Source organism: Nothobranchius furzeri, chromosome 12 (assembly GCF_043380555.1).
Source record: "Nothobranchius furzeri strain GRZ-AD chromosome 12, NfurGRZ-RIMD1, whole genome shotgun sequence".
NCBI lineage: Eukaryota > Metazoa > Chordata > Actinopteri > Cyprinodontiformes > Nothobranchiidae > Nothobranchius > Nothobranchius furzeri.
Window position 1 is genome coordinate 23,644,036 of NC_091752.1, and position 15,843 is coordinate 23,659,878.

The 15,843-nt window shown below is 40.2% G+C and overlaps 2 protein-coding genes across 7 annotated transcripts; one reads left to right on the forward strand and one right to left on the reverse strand.

The window, feature by feature from the left end:
• Positions 1–1,017: 1,017 nt before the first annotated feature.
• On the reverse strand, positions 1,018–10,285 carry eloal (elongin A, like). Of its 4 annotated transcripts, none has more exons than XM_015976385.3 (11): positions 10,151–10,285; positions 9,317–9,373; positions 9,127–9,239; positions 8,154–9,039; positions 7,980–8,076; positions 7,744–7,911; positions 7,577–7,674; positions 3,864–4,044; positions 3,308–3,422; positions 2,233–2,339; positions 1,018–1,229 (listed from the first exon to the last, which is right to left on the reverse strand). In XM_015976385.3, the coding sequence occupies exons 1-11, from the start codon at positions 10,226–10,228 to the stop codon at positions 1,168–1,170; spliced, it is 1,962 nt and encodes a 653-aa protein (XP_015831871.3). In that variant the 5' UTR covers positions 10,229–10,285; the 3' UTR covers positions 1,018–1,167. The 4 variants fall into 4 exon arrangements, with proteins under 4 accessions (XP_015831871.3, XP_054605985.2, XP_054605986.2 ...); XM_054750010.2 differs by having other exon boundaries at positions 3,822–4,044; XM_054750011.2 differs by having other exon boundaries at positions 8,154–9,042.
• A 950-nt stretch (positions 10,286–11,235) lies between these two features.
• On the forward strand, positions 11,236–14,875 carry klhl31 (kelch-like family member 31). Of its 3 annotated transcripts, XM_070542473.1 has the most exons (4): positions 11,308–11,359; positions 11,478–11,539; positions 12,069–13,268; positions 13,363–14,875. In XM_070542473.1, exons 3-4 carry the CDS (start codon positions 12,100–12,102, stop codon positions 14,093–14,095), a joined length of 1,902 nt encoding a protein of 633 aa, XP_070398574.1. In that variant the 5' UTR covers positions 11,308–11,359; positions 11,478–11,539; positions 12,069–12,099; the 3' UTR covers positions 14,096–14,875. The 3 variants fall into 3 exon arrangements, with proteins under 3 accessions (XP_015831869.1, XP_015831870.1, XP_070398574.1); XM_015976383.3 differs by lacking the exon at positions 11,478–11,539 and having other exon boundaries at positions 11,236–11,359; XM_015976384.3 differs by lacking the exon at positions 11,478–11,539 and having other exon boundaries at positions 11,295–11,359; positions 12,072–13,268.
• Positions 14,876–15,843: the final 968 nt, after the last annotated feature.

The window sequence follows — 15,843 nt, forward strand, 5'->3', positions numbered from 1 at the left end:
TTTTCCGTTTCGTGCCGGAGTTAATTTCCTCTCCAGTCCAGTTTCTGACCCGGAACATTCACTCCCTCATTCCTATCCTACGTCACCGCTCCCTGCTGCTCCTCCCTCCGGTCCCTCCTCTGGATCGTCCCGTCCCGCGCGGGCCATCATCGGAACACACGCGAGACCCCGTCTTATCTGAAAAAAGATCACGTAAACCGGAAAAAAATACATAATTTCAGGCTGACTTACGGTTGGTTCTAGTAAATAATTTTTATTTTTTATTCCCGTCCCCATCACCATTTAAGCCATCGTTTCCTATACGCCAATTTTGAAATCAAAATTACTCATTTGATGTAGGACATTCTGAATAAATATGCGGGTTAAAAATTAAATCTAAAACTATACCTCTAAATACATTCAACTGACAATCAGAATCAGAAAAATATTTTTTAAACAGCTTAAGTTTTAAAAGAAGTTCTAAGGAAAGACACTGGATTTTCCAGAAAGACTGGACTTTTACCGTGGGACTTCACATCCAGGTGTTCTTCATGAAGAAACAAAACAAAGAAATAGGAGGGTAACTCAATTGTTCACTTGCCCCCTCCCATCAGCTTCACTTATACGCTTTGATTTAATGTCTAATTTTGACTGTACTAAATGCCTTTTCTATTCTACTAGTGTTGGGTGAGTTTGTGAATGTTTAGTCATTACCTGGCTGAAAAGCACATTTCCCTGTAAGGATAATAAAATTAAGTTCAATTGAACGGTTAGCATTTAAACAGTGTAATGTCATTATGCTGTTTAATATTTAATCAGTCCTGCTCACCACCTGAAATAGATTCTTGTTTCATATTCACCAAGTCAATAATTCAGCTTTTTCCATTAATTACTTCATAAAGCATCCTGTAAATCCAGATAGATAAAAATGTGGTTCCTCTAGAGGGAGCCACATTCCATCAAATGACATACACGCAGACTTATTTCCATCTAAACAATCTGAAACACAATAAACCAAACCTTTATGCTGATGTCATATTGTCCATTTATTGGTGAGGGGAATTAACAGAAAAATGCAGTTGCCCTTATTTAAGTGAACAGGGACAAATACAAATTGAAGAGAACATAAGCTGAATGTCTGAAGTTACAATTTCTGTGCATCTCGTCTCTAGAGCAACGTCACAGAGTTTATCTGCGTCCCAGCTGTTTCTTAAAGACCTTTAAAGACTTCGCCATCATTGGAGCGATTTCTGTGAAGAAAAAAATATAGCAAAACACGAGTGAGTATGGAGCAAACATCTACAATTAAACTTTTACACTTCATATGGGATGTGTTTGCAGCGTAACACTTAAATGATTAACAAAATTCAGAGAAAAGGTTTGAATTTTTTGCAGATTTACTCATTCACTCAGATCCTACAGGCTCATGGATTCACCTTAAAATTTACCCAGGCCAATTTCCTTTTACATGAGCATGGACTGAGAAGATGATGACAAAGAAAGAAGCCGCAGACAAACAAGTTAAATGCCGTTTAGAGAAAATGAGCAGATTCAGCAACTACAAAGTGAACGTGAAGCTTCCAAACCACACCGTTCCAACTGCGAAGCATGGTGGGGGTAGCATCATGCCGTGGTCCTGATGCACAAGGTGGATAGACTAACAAAAAACACCTAAAGCATCCAAATCATTTATATGGTTGAAGACTGGACATAGTTGGGTGTTCCAGAAGGAAAATAAATGAACACATCGAAACGGATGGGAAGTCAGCCAACATTGAGCTTCAATGGCTTTGACCTCAACTTAATTAAAACGTGGGAACTATGATTAAAATTCATGTTTGTGTAAAACAAAAAGCATTTAAATGAACTCAACCCAATTCTGCCAAGAAGAGTGATCAACTATAAAACCAGAATCACACCAGCAGCTCGTTAATGGCAAATCGTGTGGTCAAGGAGCAACTCGCCAAGACATTTAACCGAACGTTAGCAGAAACTGATGTGTAATTTTAACCCTGACAGAAATTCACCACACATTTTAAATTTGTGTACTCCATTACTGTTTTTAAGCATTCCACTGTAGAGTAAGGCTTTAAACTAATTCCTAACAGCCCAAAATTGTTAATATTCATACCCATGTTGACTGCACAGCAAATAACTACAAATAGGTTTAATTTACTCCCCACAAAAGTTTAAATATTTCAAACGTGTGTGAGGTAAAAATTAAACAAACATCTTGAGAAACACCAAGCTCACTTGTTTTCTTGCGAGGGTCGTGGGCGTTGCTCCCTGCGGAGCTGGTGCTGCTAGACCTGCTGGGCTCAACACAACTGGACCTCGTTTGATTGTCCTGAGATTTGACGCTGGATAAATAAAAACAATAGTCAATATGTTCAACTCAAAATAATGTTACCCTGCAGCAACAATTAAAGATTATGTTAACCTCTTCTAATTTAATTCAGATGCACCAGATTTAAACATTTTTAATATTCACAAAATCATTTGTTGGTTTCCATTATCAAAGAAAGTTTCATAAGTGGTGCTCTAGTGGACTACTCAGTGCGGAGATGTTTTAATTGCATTCCTATGTATATATTGGAAAAATATTTCGTATGCAGCACAGTTAAAAACTCATTACCTACTTTTACAAACTGTACATGAATCTAGACTTGATTTGAAAACCCAAATGCATAAAACAAAACATGTATGAATGTGCACTGTCATCTTATTTTTATTCTTTGTTCTGAGGACCACATTGTTTTTACAGCTTTATACTGAGCAAGACTCCGATGTTTCTTGGTTTATTATTGAATAAGTTATGTGGTGGTCCAGCTGGCAGCACTGTTGCCTCTTAGTTAGAAGGTTGCAGGTTCAAATCCCAGCTGTGGCCTCTGCACAGAGTTGATGTGTTTTCCCCCATGTGTGCATTAGTTGTTTTACAGGTACGCTGGTTTCCTACCAGACCAAAACATGCATGTCAGGTTATTTGGGGAGAAGGTTATTTGTCCCTGGGTGTTTGTGTGTGACTGTGTGGACCTGTAAGGGACCAGAGACCTGTCCATGGTGTCCACCACCTTTTGCTCAATGATCGCTAGAAAAAGGCACCAGTTCCCTGTACCCATGAGGATTAATTGGTTAAAATAACTTCAGCCTAAAACCAGTTTAACCAGCATATAGCTCAAATTCCTGTTTGCTTCAGCTCACCCCGAGTTCACTTTATTCAGTTATGAAAGAAACAGTTTATGACCTTCAAAATAAAACATCCCTAAAGAAGCATTTGAACAAAAAGAAATGGGCTTTATAAGGATGAATTCAGGAAGCACACGCTCACCTGCTCTTGAGAAGATGTGGCTGCTGAACAGCAGTTCCATGAATTTCCTGCTGAATTCGCACATCTCTTGGTGGCTTAGCAACACTGTGAATAAATGCCATCTTCACCTGCCGTCCTATAAAACAAAAGGACACTGGAATGGTTTTGTTAAGATTATACAATATAAACCTCTACAAAGAGTAGAATGATGGTAAATAATGTTTTTTTTTAAGTTTGGTTCACAATTACAATTTACACGGATGCCAAATTATGTTTACCTACCTGGACAAGTGCATCCAGTGTGGGGTGGCATGTTTATTTACAAGAAATGTCATTTTTAAAATTTTGTTCTAAGACTGATACATAAAACATGAACAGTTTGATTCTGAAAAGGACGTGTGTCCTGCAACCATCTACGTAGCAGAAATTTCTCTTGAAAGGGATTTTTTAAGCTATGCCTCCAGTGCACCTTCAATAAGAGCAACGAAAATCTTAAAATATTCAAGAGCAGCACATATCGATAATGTCACTGTACCTTTAAGAAACGAGACAGGTGTTTTCTGTACCACGCACATACCCTTTGGTTTCATAGACTGTGCTGAGACGATGGATTTCGTCAGTGTTCTGAGCTTCCTCTCCCTCTCCTCAGACAGCCTGACATACATCTCTTTCCATGACTCATATTCCTGAAGTCTGCAGTGTTTAAAATCCCTCTGGCAGTGTTTTCCCCACAAGTCGTCAGTCACTCCCACGTAGATCTGTGAATAGGGGGAAATGTACACTCAAAATCATTTTCCAGAAGTTTTCCAAACCTCATCCAAATTCTACAAATATTAGGTTAATACAGAAAGCATTTCCGGAAAAAGAAAAACATCCAGTCAGATCTTCCAGGTCTGTGATGTATGACAAAATAATCAACAGGCTAGTGCATTTATTTCAAGTTTTTATTTTTTTAAATGGAAATTAGTTTTACTTTTAGAATTTAGTTCCCCTCAACAGCTAACTGAACTGGTCCCACAACACAGATGCTCTGTATAAGAAGGGCCAAAGCCGCCTCTACCTCCTGAGGAGGCCGAGGTCCTTGGGAGTTCATTCCCAGCTGCTAAAAGCCTTTAATCACTGTTGTTGGATCTGTTTTTCACTCTGCTGTAGTCTGTTGGGGTGCAGGCAGCTCTGACCGAGACAGGAAGAGACTGAACAAGCTGGTTAAAGCTAGCTTGGTTCTGGGCTTCCAACTGGACTCTGAGACGAGTGACATGAGGATGCTGGGAAAGATGAGATCCATCCTAAAAAGCCCTCCCACCCACTGCATTCCACTGTGGAGACCATGGACAGCTCCTTCAGAGGCAGACAGACATCAGATGTAAAACGGAACGCAGACGTAGATCTTTCATCTTTTCTGCAGTATAAGTGTATAACTCCTCAGTTTAGTTGTACTGGCATCATCCTGGTACACAATAACACTAGTAATACTCAGTATGTGTTCAATACCTGTGCAATACCAGATTTACATAGTATGTGTGCTGCATAGTTCTGGAATCCGAGAATCCAAGACAAGAGGGTCCTGGCAAAACATATCCACGCTGAACCATGAGTCACACCCCCTGCAGGACGCCCGGTCTGCTATGGAGATCAGCTTTAGTGACGGTGATCTACCCTCTGTGTGACGGAAAGATACCACAGGTCTTTCCTTCCTGGTGCTGTTAGACTCCATAATGGACACTGCTAATATGAAACCTATACATACCACTGCAACTGTCATCACCTTTCAGGATGTGCAGTATTAACTTCTATTGTTATTATGTGCAATATCCTAACTTACAATCCTACTCTTGTGTCATATGTTGTCTCCTACTGCTACTATTCTACTGTATGTGAGCTTTTGCAATAATGCAATTTACCCATTGAGGTAAAAATGAAGGGTTTCTTATCTTTGCTTATCATCAGTGTGTGAATGGGTGAATGACTGTTGTGAAGCGACTTGGGTGGTTGTAGATCCCTAACAAGGTGCTATGCAAATGCAGACCATTTCTAAACTGGCCTTTTTTTAATTAAGATGGAATAATGTTTCAGTAGTTTGAAGAACTTAAATCTTATTCTCGTCTTAAAATATATTTTGGCTTGAATTGTTCCAGCTCAAAAGCGATACCTTGTGGGCCTCGTAAGTTGTTTATCCCAGCACAAGTTAAGTCGTAAATTATAATTAGAGATTTGGGAAGTTATTTAAAGCATAAAGCATAAAAAAATAAAGGTTTGGGATATTTCACCTACTGCATGTAGTGCAATAAAATACCACCATCACATTGATGTGGAAATGGAAACATGTGGAATTACATTATATGCTAAATATTCTTTTTTAACAGGTTGGGATGGGTTTAAAACTGCAGTTTATTTTACATTCTTAAAGCTTGGGTAAGCAGTGTGATGTTATCAAGGAGAGAAGATTTTGAAATTTGAACTACTACAACCCCCACCCTTGTCCCCCCTACCCTTCTGAAATAAGCTGACGCCATGCTTGTACTACACACAAAATAGCCTAGTAGCTCTGACGGACAAGTAATGTTACCGATATCTTCCTGGTCAGTCACACCTGATTCTAATTGCTGAATTATCTTTTCAGCCTTCATCTGGTTCTGCAGGAGTTGCTAATCACTTGATTTTAAAGATCAAGTTCAGTCTTTTGCAGTAGTCTCTGGTAGAATTGACTTGAGCCCTTCTCTGAGGAAAAAAGCTCTGGTGTGCCTGTTTCGGGAAGTAGAAGTGAGCAGGACGAGAAAGTGGCAGAAGATGGCAGGATTTGGTTTAGTATTTCCTGATGATCAGACATCTCTCCTCTGATTGGCTAACAGCAACTCAACTCTACCAGTGACCATTAACATGAATACGTAGATGCCCCATTGGGTGCTGGAGAGCTTAACAGTGTTAACCATATTGGACGGGGGTTCCTCACTCTTTAAAGCCAACTGGCATCCGTGGGCAGCTATGCCCGTCTTTTGTGCGGCCTACAGTTGCAACAACCGGCGCGCCACAGAAAACAGATCCCGTGTGATTACTATTGACTTTTCTAGCCTACATGTTGAGATTTTATATTCTAATTTATTTTGTTTAATCCTATTTATAATTTATTCATGCCATACTATATGCCTGACTTTGTGAAAAAGCATTATAAAGTCAGTTTTTTTTAGCTGGGCAAGCACATTCTTCAGTAGAAATAAATGCACTGGCAGCAAATGGAGACCTATCGAAGATGGTGGCCCCCTCCTATGCCAGCTCCAATAGGCAGCGCCAGTCCATGGGGTGTCTACGTATGACGTCTGTGCTACTGACTGTTTGCTCTGCAAAGTTGATGTTTTATCTCCACAAATGACACAAGCTTGAGGGAGTTCTGCCATGTTATAGTTCAATAGCAACAGTTCTGCTAACTGTTGCTAATGTTAACAGTTAGCTTCAGAGACATGCTTAACGTTACGTGACCGCCATGGAAGCTGCGGTCATGTGATGCAAGTCTGTTCCATTTAACGGTTTTCTTTGGCCAAGGAAGGACAGTGTCCTTGTAAGCAAGGCACCTAGAAATATCGGCTTGCGAGGTCAGGAGCCTTGACATTGAGAAACACAATGGGACTTAGATTGGTCAGAGTTTTCTTAACCGAGCATTTTCCCTGTCTATATACTATTGCAGGCTAGAAAACTATTTTCACGGTCAGCTTGGATGAGAAACTCAGAGTGACTGATCTTTTTTTTTTTTTTTATTTAAATTCTCAGTTAACTTGATCTTTATCCAAATTTGCAGTTTTTAAGCTAGGAAACTTCTAAAATCGATTGGAAACCTGCACTCGTGATCAGGCTAACATAACAGTCCAATGTTGCACAAGGTTGAACGCTACGATATTTGCTCCAAAACACAAAGATGAATCCCTTTAGGGATCATCAATTTTTGAAAAGGCAAAACAGTCCTATTGTGCTCGACCTTAACCTGAACCAAGTGTGGTCTCCAGTGTTTTAGATATTCTGTGTTATTTTGTTCTTGTATTTCTTTAGAGTCAGACAAGATGTCTTGCTTTTAGCAAACTCCTTAGTGTCTGACAAGTTTGAAGGAATTTCTTAACTCTACAGTTCTGGCAGTGATCCAACCTAGGTGTAATTAATCAGTTTTGAAAATGAACTAATGCAATGATGTTTTCCACATAGGGCCAGAATGGTTTGGCTAGGTAATTTAATAGTTTGTCACAGCACTGTATCTAGTAAATTAACCACTAAGTGAAAATAATCTGTTGTAGGTGTCAATCTTACTGGGTTGCATTCCTCTATGCGCAGCAGCTGTTCCGGCGTGCACCTCTCCAGCACCGGCTCAAGGAGATCAAATGGGACTCCACCAGTTTCGTGCAGCACTGAAAAGAGATCCCTGAACCTAAATATAAAATCCACCAAATCGACAAAGTCTCAAGGGCATTACTCACGGTTAATATTGTTCTGGAGCGTGCGGATACACTGCTGAAACAAGCTCATCATAGTAGGGAGGAAAAGGGTTTTGGTACCAGAGTACACTTGCATCTTCCTGTTGAGCCGCTGGCCAGTGAAGATTGCGGAGTCCTCTGAGACGTCACAGAAATCAGGCTCTTTCTCAGCTTTAAAACCAGAGAAACTAGATCAGTGTCAAAACAACGAGAGAAAACATCTACATTTGTTAGCATACCCCTTTTCTCTATGTAGTCAACACTTGAAGGCTTTTCTAATTCAGGCAGAGCAGGTAAAGGGATGTCCATCAGGTGTATTAGAGCATCTGGTGCCATCTAAAATACAGAAATTATTTTCAATAACCATGTATGTCAATCTAAAAGCAAATATTTTCAGATGGTTGTTGGCGTACCTGTTTTGGGACAGGATCGGGCGATGTTACTGGTTTTGTGACAGGATCTTTAGTTGTCTGCTCTTTTGCTGAGATTTTATACGTCTTTTGAGCTTTTTTCACTCCAGTTTGCTCTTTTCTTTTGAAAATATCCTCATCATAATTCAAGTAAGATTCGAAAGACATAGACGGCTCTTCCGGATCACTGGGACTCTCCATTTTGGCCTTTTTGTGTTTGGAATATTTTTTGTTTTCAGAGTCTGGTTTGGATTTTATTGCATCCTGTTTTCCTCTATCTGATTTTTTCCTCTTTCTTTTATGGACATCTGATCTCTTTGATACATCTGAAGACCAATTATCTTTCACCTCTTTTATTTTTTTGGAAGGTTTGTCTCTGGATGAAAAAGACTTTCGGCTTTCTGGCGTCGATTCCTTTGACTTTGAGTCCGATTCTCTTTCCAACTTGAACCTTCCAGCCTCAGAAGTTCTTCTCAGCCTCTCATTTGAATCAGATCTGAATTTAGGATTTTGGCAGTTGTTTTTGCTCCCCAACAAATTATCGCAGCTTTTTTTTTTCTTTTTGGACACACCAGAGTCATCAGCTTGAAATTTAGTGTCACTTGTCAAAATGTTCTTCGGAAGATTTCTGTGGTTTTCTTGCTGATTTTTTAAATTTTCACTATTCTTTTTTCTTTTTTTAATCATCTCTTCAAGTTGTCTTTTTTCTGTTTCAGCTTTTTTCTTCTGTGTTTTAGATGGGGCTTCATCGGAGGTGTCCAGATCTGTGCCGTTGGGTGTTGAGGAGTTACTGTGCAAATCTTTAACTGGCGAACATCCATGGTCGGGACAGCTTAGGTCATCTACTTTCACCAGATTACTCTCAGAGAAAGCTCCATCCTCTCCATGCCTGCTTTAAAAGACAACATAAGACTGAAACGTGAAATACAAATATTACGCAAAATTACATGTTTAAAAGAAAAACAAAATACTTCACCTAGACGATTGTTTAGGGACCAGCGTTTTCCAACCTTTAACTAGCGACTTGGCCACTTCTCCAGCCTGTTTGTGTCTCCGAAAGGAATTAACCGTTTTGCCAATTCCCGTTTCCTAATTTGAAAAATCTAGTTAGTCAATTAAATTGTAACTTGCATTTTGCAGAAATAAAATATATATTTTCAACTCACAGCTAGAATGTCTAATGTGATATCCAGATCCTTCAGTTTCTGCAAAATCTTTAGCACCTGGAAAGAGGGCACATTATTGACAATGATATTGAGATTAATTTTATTTTATGGTTTCCATTCATGCAACTCGTCAGTTTGAAGATCGCTAAATGGCATAATTCACAGAGATACTATAGAAATGAAGGGTACGTTCCAGAAAAAGTGCACAGGCCAAATATGGTATTCCTGGTTTAGATCCCCACAGGTGCTGAGTGGGCATTTAGAGTAGAAGCTATATGGGGCCTCCACACACCCACTGATGATAGTGCTTTTACCACAAATTGCTTTAACTGAGTTTCCTGTGTAGATGTTTTTTATATTTAAAATAAACAAATTTGTTTTATTTTCTGCATTAAAAACCTGTCAGTGAACGGTCTAGCTCTGCACATGTCTACTTGCAGAGTTGCAGAAGCTGATCGCAACCCCCCCCCCACACACACACACACACACACACACACACTGATGGACAGCAGCCATCAGTTCGGCAACTGCATTTCCAATTTTAGCTGTAGGCAGCCCCTCTTGCGTATCAAAGCTCCACTCAAAAACGTTTAAGGAACTCGACCATTTAAGATCAGATGCACAAAACGGGGAAACACCCATCCTCAGTGAATGTCAGTCAAAAATCAGTTTAATGGCAGGAAGTGGCTGAGAGAAGGCTGGGGTTTGTTTAAGCGAGATAAACAAGAGGCAGAACCAACAAAAGGTTAAAAAAACTGTAAATAACAAATATTAACCGTTTTCCGCCTTTACCCCAGCTTATTCATGTCAGAGTGCATAAATAAGAATGTGTACCGTAGTAGGCTCTGTTGTGTCTGACAGCTGAAGTTTGAAACGCAGGATTTTCTTCACCACATCGGATTTTCTGGCCATCACGGAGGTTCACCTGCAACCGCTTGCGCACACCTGGCAGCGCACGCGCGCGTTAATTACCATTAGGCGGTGATGGGCGGGGCAGTTGATGGTGACGATAAAACGATGTAAGCTTGCATTCAAACAGAGAACAAAGGCTTCCGTGAACCAGGAAATGTTTCCATATTTATCAGAAAGAAAATTCGGAAGGCGAAAAACATCATTTATGTGGAAAAATAGTCCAAAAAAGGAATATTTAAAAGTTCTGTTTGTGGGGACTCTTCTTTGTCCTTATTTGAATTGGCACTGCTATAAAGAAGTCAGTGAAATAAATAAACGATTAATAACGCATCCACAAAATAAAAAATAAAATATGTAATGTATGTGTGTATTTTTTCTTGTCTTTTAATTCTCACACTATTTTGATGAGGGGAAAAAATCTTGATAATTTCAAGCAAGGACGTAATTTTCACTTTAGAAGTGGGGGGGGACACGGGGGGGGGGGGTATCTTTACAATATGTTCTAATGGGAAACCTGCTTCAACACAAACGGTTGCTTTCGGCTTGGTCCTAGAGCTCAACCAGTGTCAATTTAATATAGCGTAATATTGTTTTTGGATGGTAAAAAGTGCAGGGGTCAAAACTTGACTTTGGAAAAGTGGGGGGGACATGTCCCCCCGTCCCCCCCCCCAAAATAAATTACATCCATGATTTCAAGATAATAGTGAATCAACACTGGCCGTAGCCTCTTCACCTAAATACATCAACATTTATTATCCCATAAATGAAATTTTTAATGTTACAATGCTCTTATAGCAAAAGGAATATAGGAGAAGAAGACACAAAGTAGCCCAACATAAGCAATCAAAATTTGTAAGTACGGATTTAAAAAATCACATATATGCATAAAACTGTACAGGGATATGTACACAAGTGTGATGTGTGTGTGAATGAGCCTGGACTAGAGATTGAAGGGGATGTCTGATCCCTTCTTTCTCATGAATTGCACCATACTTGATTGGCACTCGCTCCTCCAGAGGAGGAGTTAACGTCATGTCTCTTTCTGCAAGCTGCCTGCTGCTCTCTCTCTCTCCTGCTCCAGTAACTGGAGGCACGAGTTCCTTCTTCATCAGCCTCAAATTCGTTTGTCAGGTAAGTGCAACTTTTCAATGCTGTAGGGACTAATTCCAATGCAGCCTGGATCATGTGTTGACATTTTTTAGATGATAATGTTCACTTTTCCTGCTTGAATATGACAAATAAACTGTAGAGTTTGGACCAAACTGAGCTTCTGTGGACAACTTGGAATCCAGACGACGTTGTGTTTTTTAGGTTAGTGATGATGCAATGCCAAACTTTTAAAGACGACATTGACTACTAATCATTTTTGATGAAACCTTGTTTTGAATTGAGAAGACTGTGAAGTTGTTCTGTTTAAACTCAGACAGTGATAGGACACAAGGCCTGCTGCTCATGCCTTAAAGTCTATAAAAGGAACGTCATGGGAGAGCCACCCAGTGTAGCTATTCCTGTACAAGCTGCTGATAAACTGTGACAGATGCAAGGGGGGGCGTGTTGACGTACTCACACCTTTCAAAATCACAAAACTATGTCTAAAATAATCTCAGATTTCTACAAAAACACTAATGAAATGTAACTCAATGTGAGATATTAGAAAAAGTCAAAGTAACTTCCATGTAAATGCCAGGATGCACTACTTGCTAACGTTGATTGGGATACATAGAAACATGCTACACTCATCACACATCTTCTTCTTTATCTCCTTGGATGAATCTTTTCTGACTATAAATGTCTTTTCTTGCTAATTCTGACATGCATGTGTATATATGTATATTTCCAGAAGGTCTGGGCTGTGTACCACTGCTACAGCCATGGCACCTAAAAAGAACAAGACAACCAAAAAGAGTAAAGGAGACATAAATGATATAATGGTTGAAAACAGTCCCATTAACAAGATCAATGGATTAAACACTCTGATAGAAGCAGGGAATGGGTTCAGCTGCATCTCCACGGAAGTCACCGACTCCGTGTATGCCCCAAATCTCTTGGAGGGTTTGGGCAGCATGAGGCAGGATAGGTTCCTCTGTGACTTGACGGTCACCACCAAATCAACATCATTTGATGTCCACAAAGTTGTCATGGCCTCTTGCAGTGAGTACATTCGAAATATCTTGAAGAAGGACTCAAGTCTCCAAAAGATCGACCTGAATGACCTCTCACCAGTTGGCCTTGCAACTGCTATCACATATGCCTACTCGGGAAAGCTCACCTTGTCCCTCTACAGCATCGGGAGCACAATAGCTGCAGCTATGCTGCTTCAGATTGGCACATTAGTGAAAATGTGCAGCGATTTCCTCATGCAGGAGCTCAGCGTGGAGAACTGCATGTACGTGGTCAACATCGCCAATGCATATGACCTTAAAGAAACCAAGGAGGCAGCTCAGAAGTTCATGCGAGAAAACTTCATAGAGTTTTCAGAGATGGAGCAGTTCCTGAAGCTGACTTATGAGCAGATCAATGAGTTTCTCTCAGATGATGCATTGCAGCTTCCCTCTGAGATCACAGCTTTCCAAATCGCCATGAAATGGTTAGACTTTGATGAGAAGAGGTTGAAATATTCTTCGGATCTTTTGACAAACATCCGCTTTGGCACTATCTCTCCGCAAGACCTTGTGAATCATGTACAGAGTGTACCGAGGATGATGCAAGATCCTGAGTGCCACCGTCTGCTTGTTGATGCCATGAATTACCATCTGCTGCCATATCAACAGAACATCTTGCAGTCACGCAGAACAAAGGTACGTGGTGGCCTCAAGGTGATCCTTACAGTCGGCGGACGCCCTGCCTTGACAGAAAAATCCCTCAGCAAAGATGTCCTCTACAGAGATGAAGACAAAGTTTGGAATAAGTTGACAGAAATGCCAGCAAAGAGCTTTAATCAGTGTGTGGCTGTATTGGATGGATTTCTGTATGTGGCAGGTGGTGAGGACCAGAACGATGCAAGGAACCAGGCAAAGCATGCGGTTAGCAACTTCTGCAGGTATGAGCTAATTTACTGTATTTCTGCTTTGTGTGTATAAGTTGGTGCTAAACTAAAACATGACTAAACAGTTTCTTCTGTTTAAATTTTTTAGGTATGATTCACGCTTCAACACGTGGATTCACTTGAACAACATGATCCAAAGGCGCACCCACTTCAGCCTTAACATTTTCAACGGTCTCTTGTTTGCGATCGGAGGGCGAAACGCGGATGGTGTTCAAGCCTCTATGGAGTGCTATGTGCCTTCCTCCAACCAGTGGCAGATGAAAGCTCCAATGGAAGTGCCACGCTGCTGCCATGCCAGTTCGGTCATCGACGGCAAGATCCTGGTATCGGGAGGTTACATCAACAACGCTTACTCCAGAGCTGTTTGTTCTTACGACCCCGCCACCGACTCCTGGCAGGATAAGAGTAGTTTGAGCACACCTCGAGGCTGGCACTGCGCTGCCACTGTTGGAGACCGGGCTTATGTCACTGGAGGAAGCCAGCTTGGAGGGCGGGGAGAGAGGGTGGACGTCCATGTTGTTGAATCTTACAACCCGCACAACGGTCAGTGGAGCTACTGTGCACCTCTTCACACAGGGGTCAGCACAGCTGGCATTTCTGTTTTGAACAACAAGATCTATCTCCTTGGAGGTTGGAACGAGGGTGAGAAGAAGTACAAGAAATGCATTCAGGTTTACAACCCTGACCTCAATGAATGGACCCAGGATGATGAGCTGCCAGAAGCTACGGTTGGCATCTCATGCTGCGTTGTCACTCTACCTACCAGGAAAACACGAGAGTCCAGAGCCAGTTCAGTTTCATCGGCACCAGTCAGTATATAAAATATTACAATCATCATCTAGTTTTATCTGCCCACAATCTTGGTTTAGACCCTTCTAAATGGAATTCATCTTTCTGTACTTAGGGGATCATGGCTGACAAAGTGATAGTTCCCTCTTTACTTTTTGAAAGCTGGCTACAAGCCAAAATAAATCAAATAAAAAGTGTAAAAATGTGTTTTAAGATATTTTTCTTTGATTTTTATCATAGTTTGCATCACTTAACACCAGCTATTGTCTTCAAAAAAAGCGAGACAGGAGCTAATACATCGAATTTTCTTTCAGGGTCCAAGCTGGAATTTTTATTTTTTTTTTTTGCAATGATGTTATGATTTTCAGACTAGATAACAAATTCACTTGAACAAAAGAAGGTTTAAAACTTTTTTCTGAACATACCAATGGCCCATTTGTGATGATTTAGGGGGATGTGACTTCCACATGCAGGATGAAGGTAGGGTTGGAAGGTGTTGGTGGCACCTACCAGGAGTAGGTGGTTATGATTAGTGTTTAAAAACGCCAAGACAGCTGCGTGCAACTCAGATGCAGTACTTGTGTTATAACGTCTTTTGCCACAGTCACTGTGAGTGTGATTCAGATTCTGTATTTTTAAAAGAAGGTTAAGATTGAATGGGTTTAATTGTGACGTTAGTAAATTATTTTATTTTTAAAAAATGATAATTCAACACTGAAATACCAATCGGAGCCTGAGCTTTTCTGTAAGATCCCTGACTGCTCATGTCTTTTCATTTGTTGTTTGTTTTAAAATTAAATACAAAAAAATTATCTTTATTGATTTCTGTCTTTTGTTCAAGTTTTTTTCTTGTCTTATTTGAAAGTTTATGGTGTTATTTTGATCTCTTGAATGACCTACATAAATTTTTTTCTTTAAAGGATCAAATGACCGAAGTATTTAATCAAGAATATTGTAGACATAATTCACGTTAATCTGGATTTTTACAGTTAATCTGATCTCTTGATTTCAAATGAAACAACAAATATTACCCAGGTATAATTTTTGACAGTAGACATTTAAAATATGCACAAAGTAAAAATTTTCATGACTTGCCTCTCAGATTTGACCAGAGCAAGTATTTTTTTAATTTTAGGCTCACCAGAACGCTGAGTCATGTCTTCTAAAGTGCATCATAAAGATATGTCCTTTGAAAACCTGTGAAACTTTCATCATATGTTTATGATGTATATTAATGACTGTTTCAGGTGTTGTTTTGGTTTTGTGCACGCATCTGCTAGTGTTGAAGGTGTTTTAGAGAACAATAGGTACGCATGACCACTTCCTTCATAGCACCCTCAATAAAAAGACTAGCTCCTTCATAGCACCTGCAGAAAAATACATTTCTGGAGCCGCCTCTGCGTAGCTAATATTATATTATATTATATTATATTATATTATATTATATTATATTATATTATATTATATTATATTAATTTTAGGTACAAGGGGCCAACTTTTGCTGAGTCACGTAGGGATGTACTCGGCTCCGCCTGGATGAATCACGTGCTTAAAAACAGGAGGGCGGTTTTACGTACAACACAGCGTAACAGAGTACAGCGTCAGTCTGGTTAGGGAGCAACGACAAAGTGCTGGTTCACCTCGTTGTCAGTCCACCAGGCTCAGCTCGTGTCTCCGAGCCGAGGCTACCGGACTCTGGTAACACTTGTTCAGTTTAACATCAGCTGTTCGGTGCTGTTAGCGAGCTAACGAGGCTTTAGCAGGTGATGAGCTGGGGCCT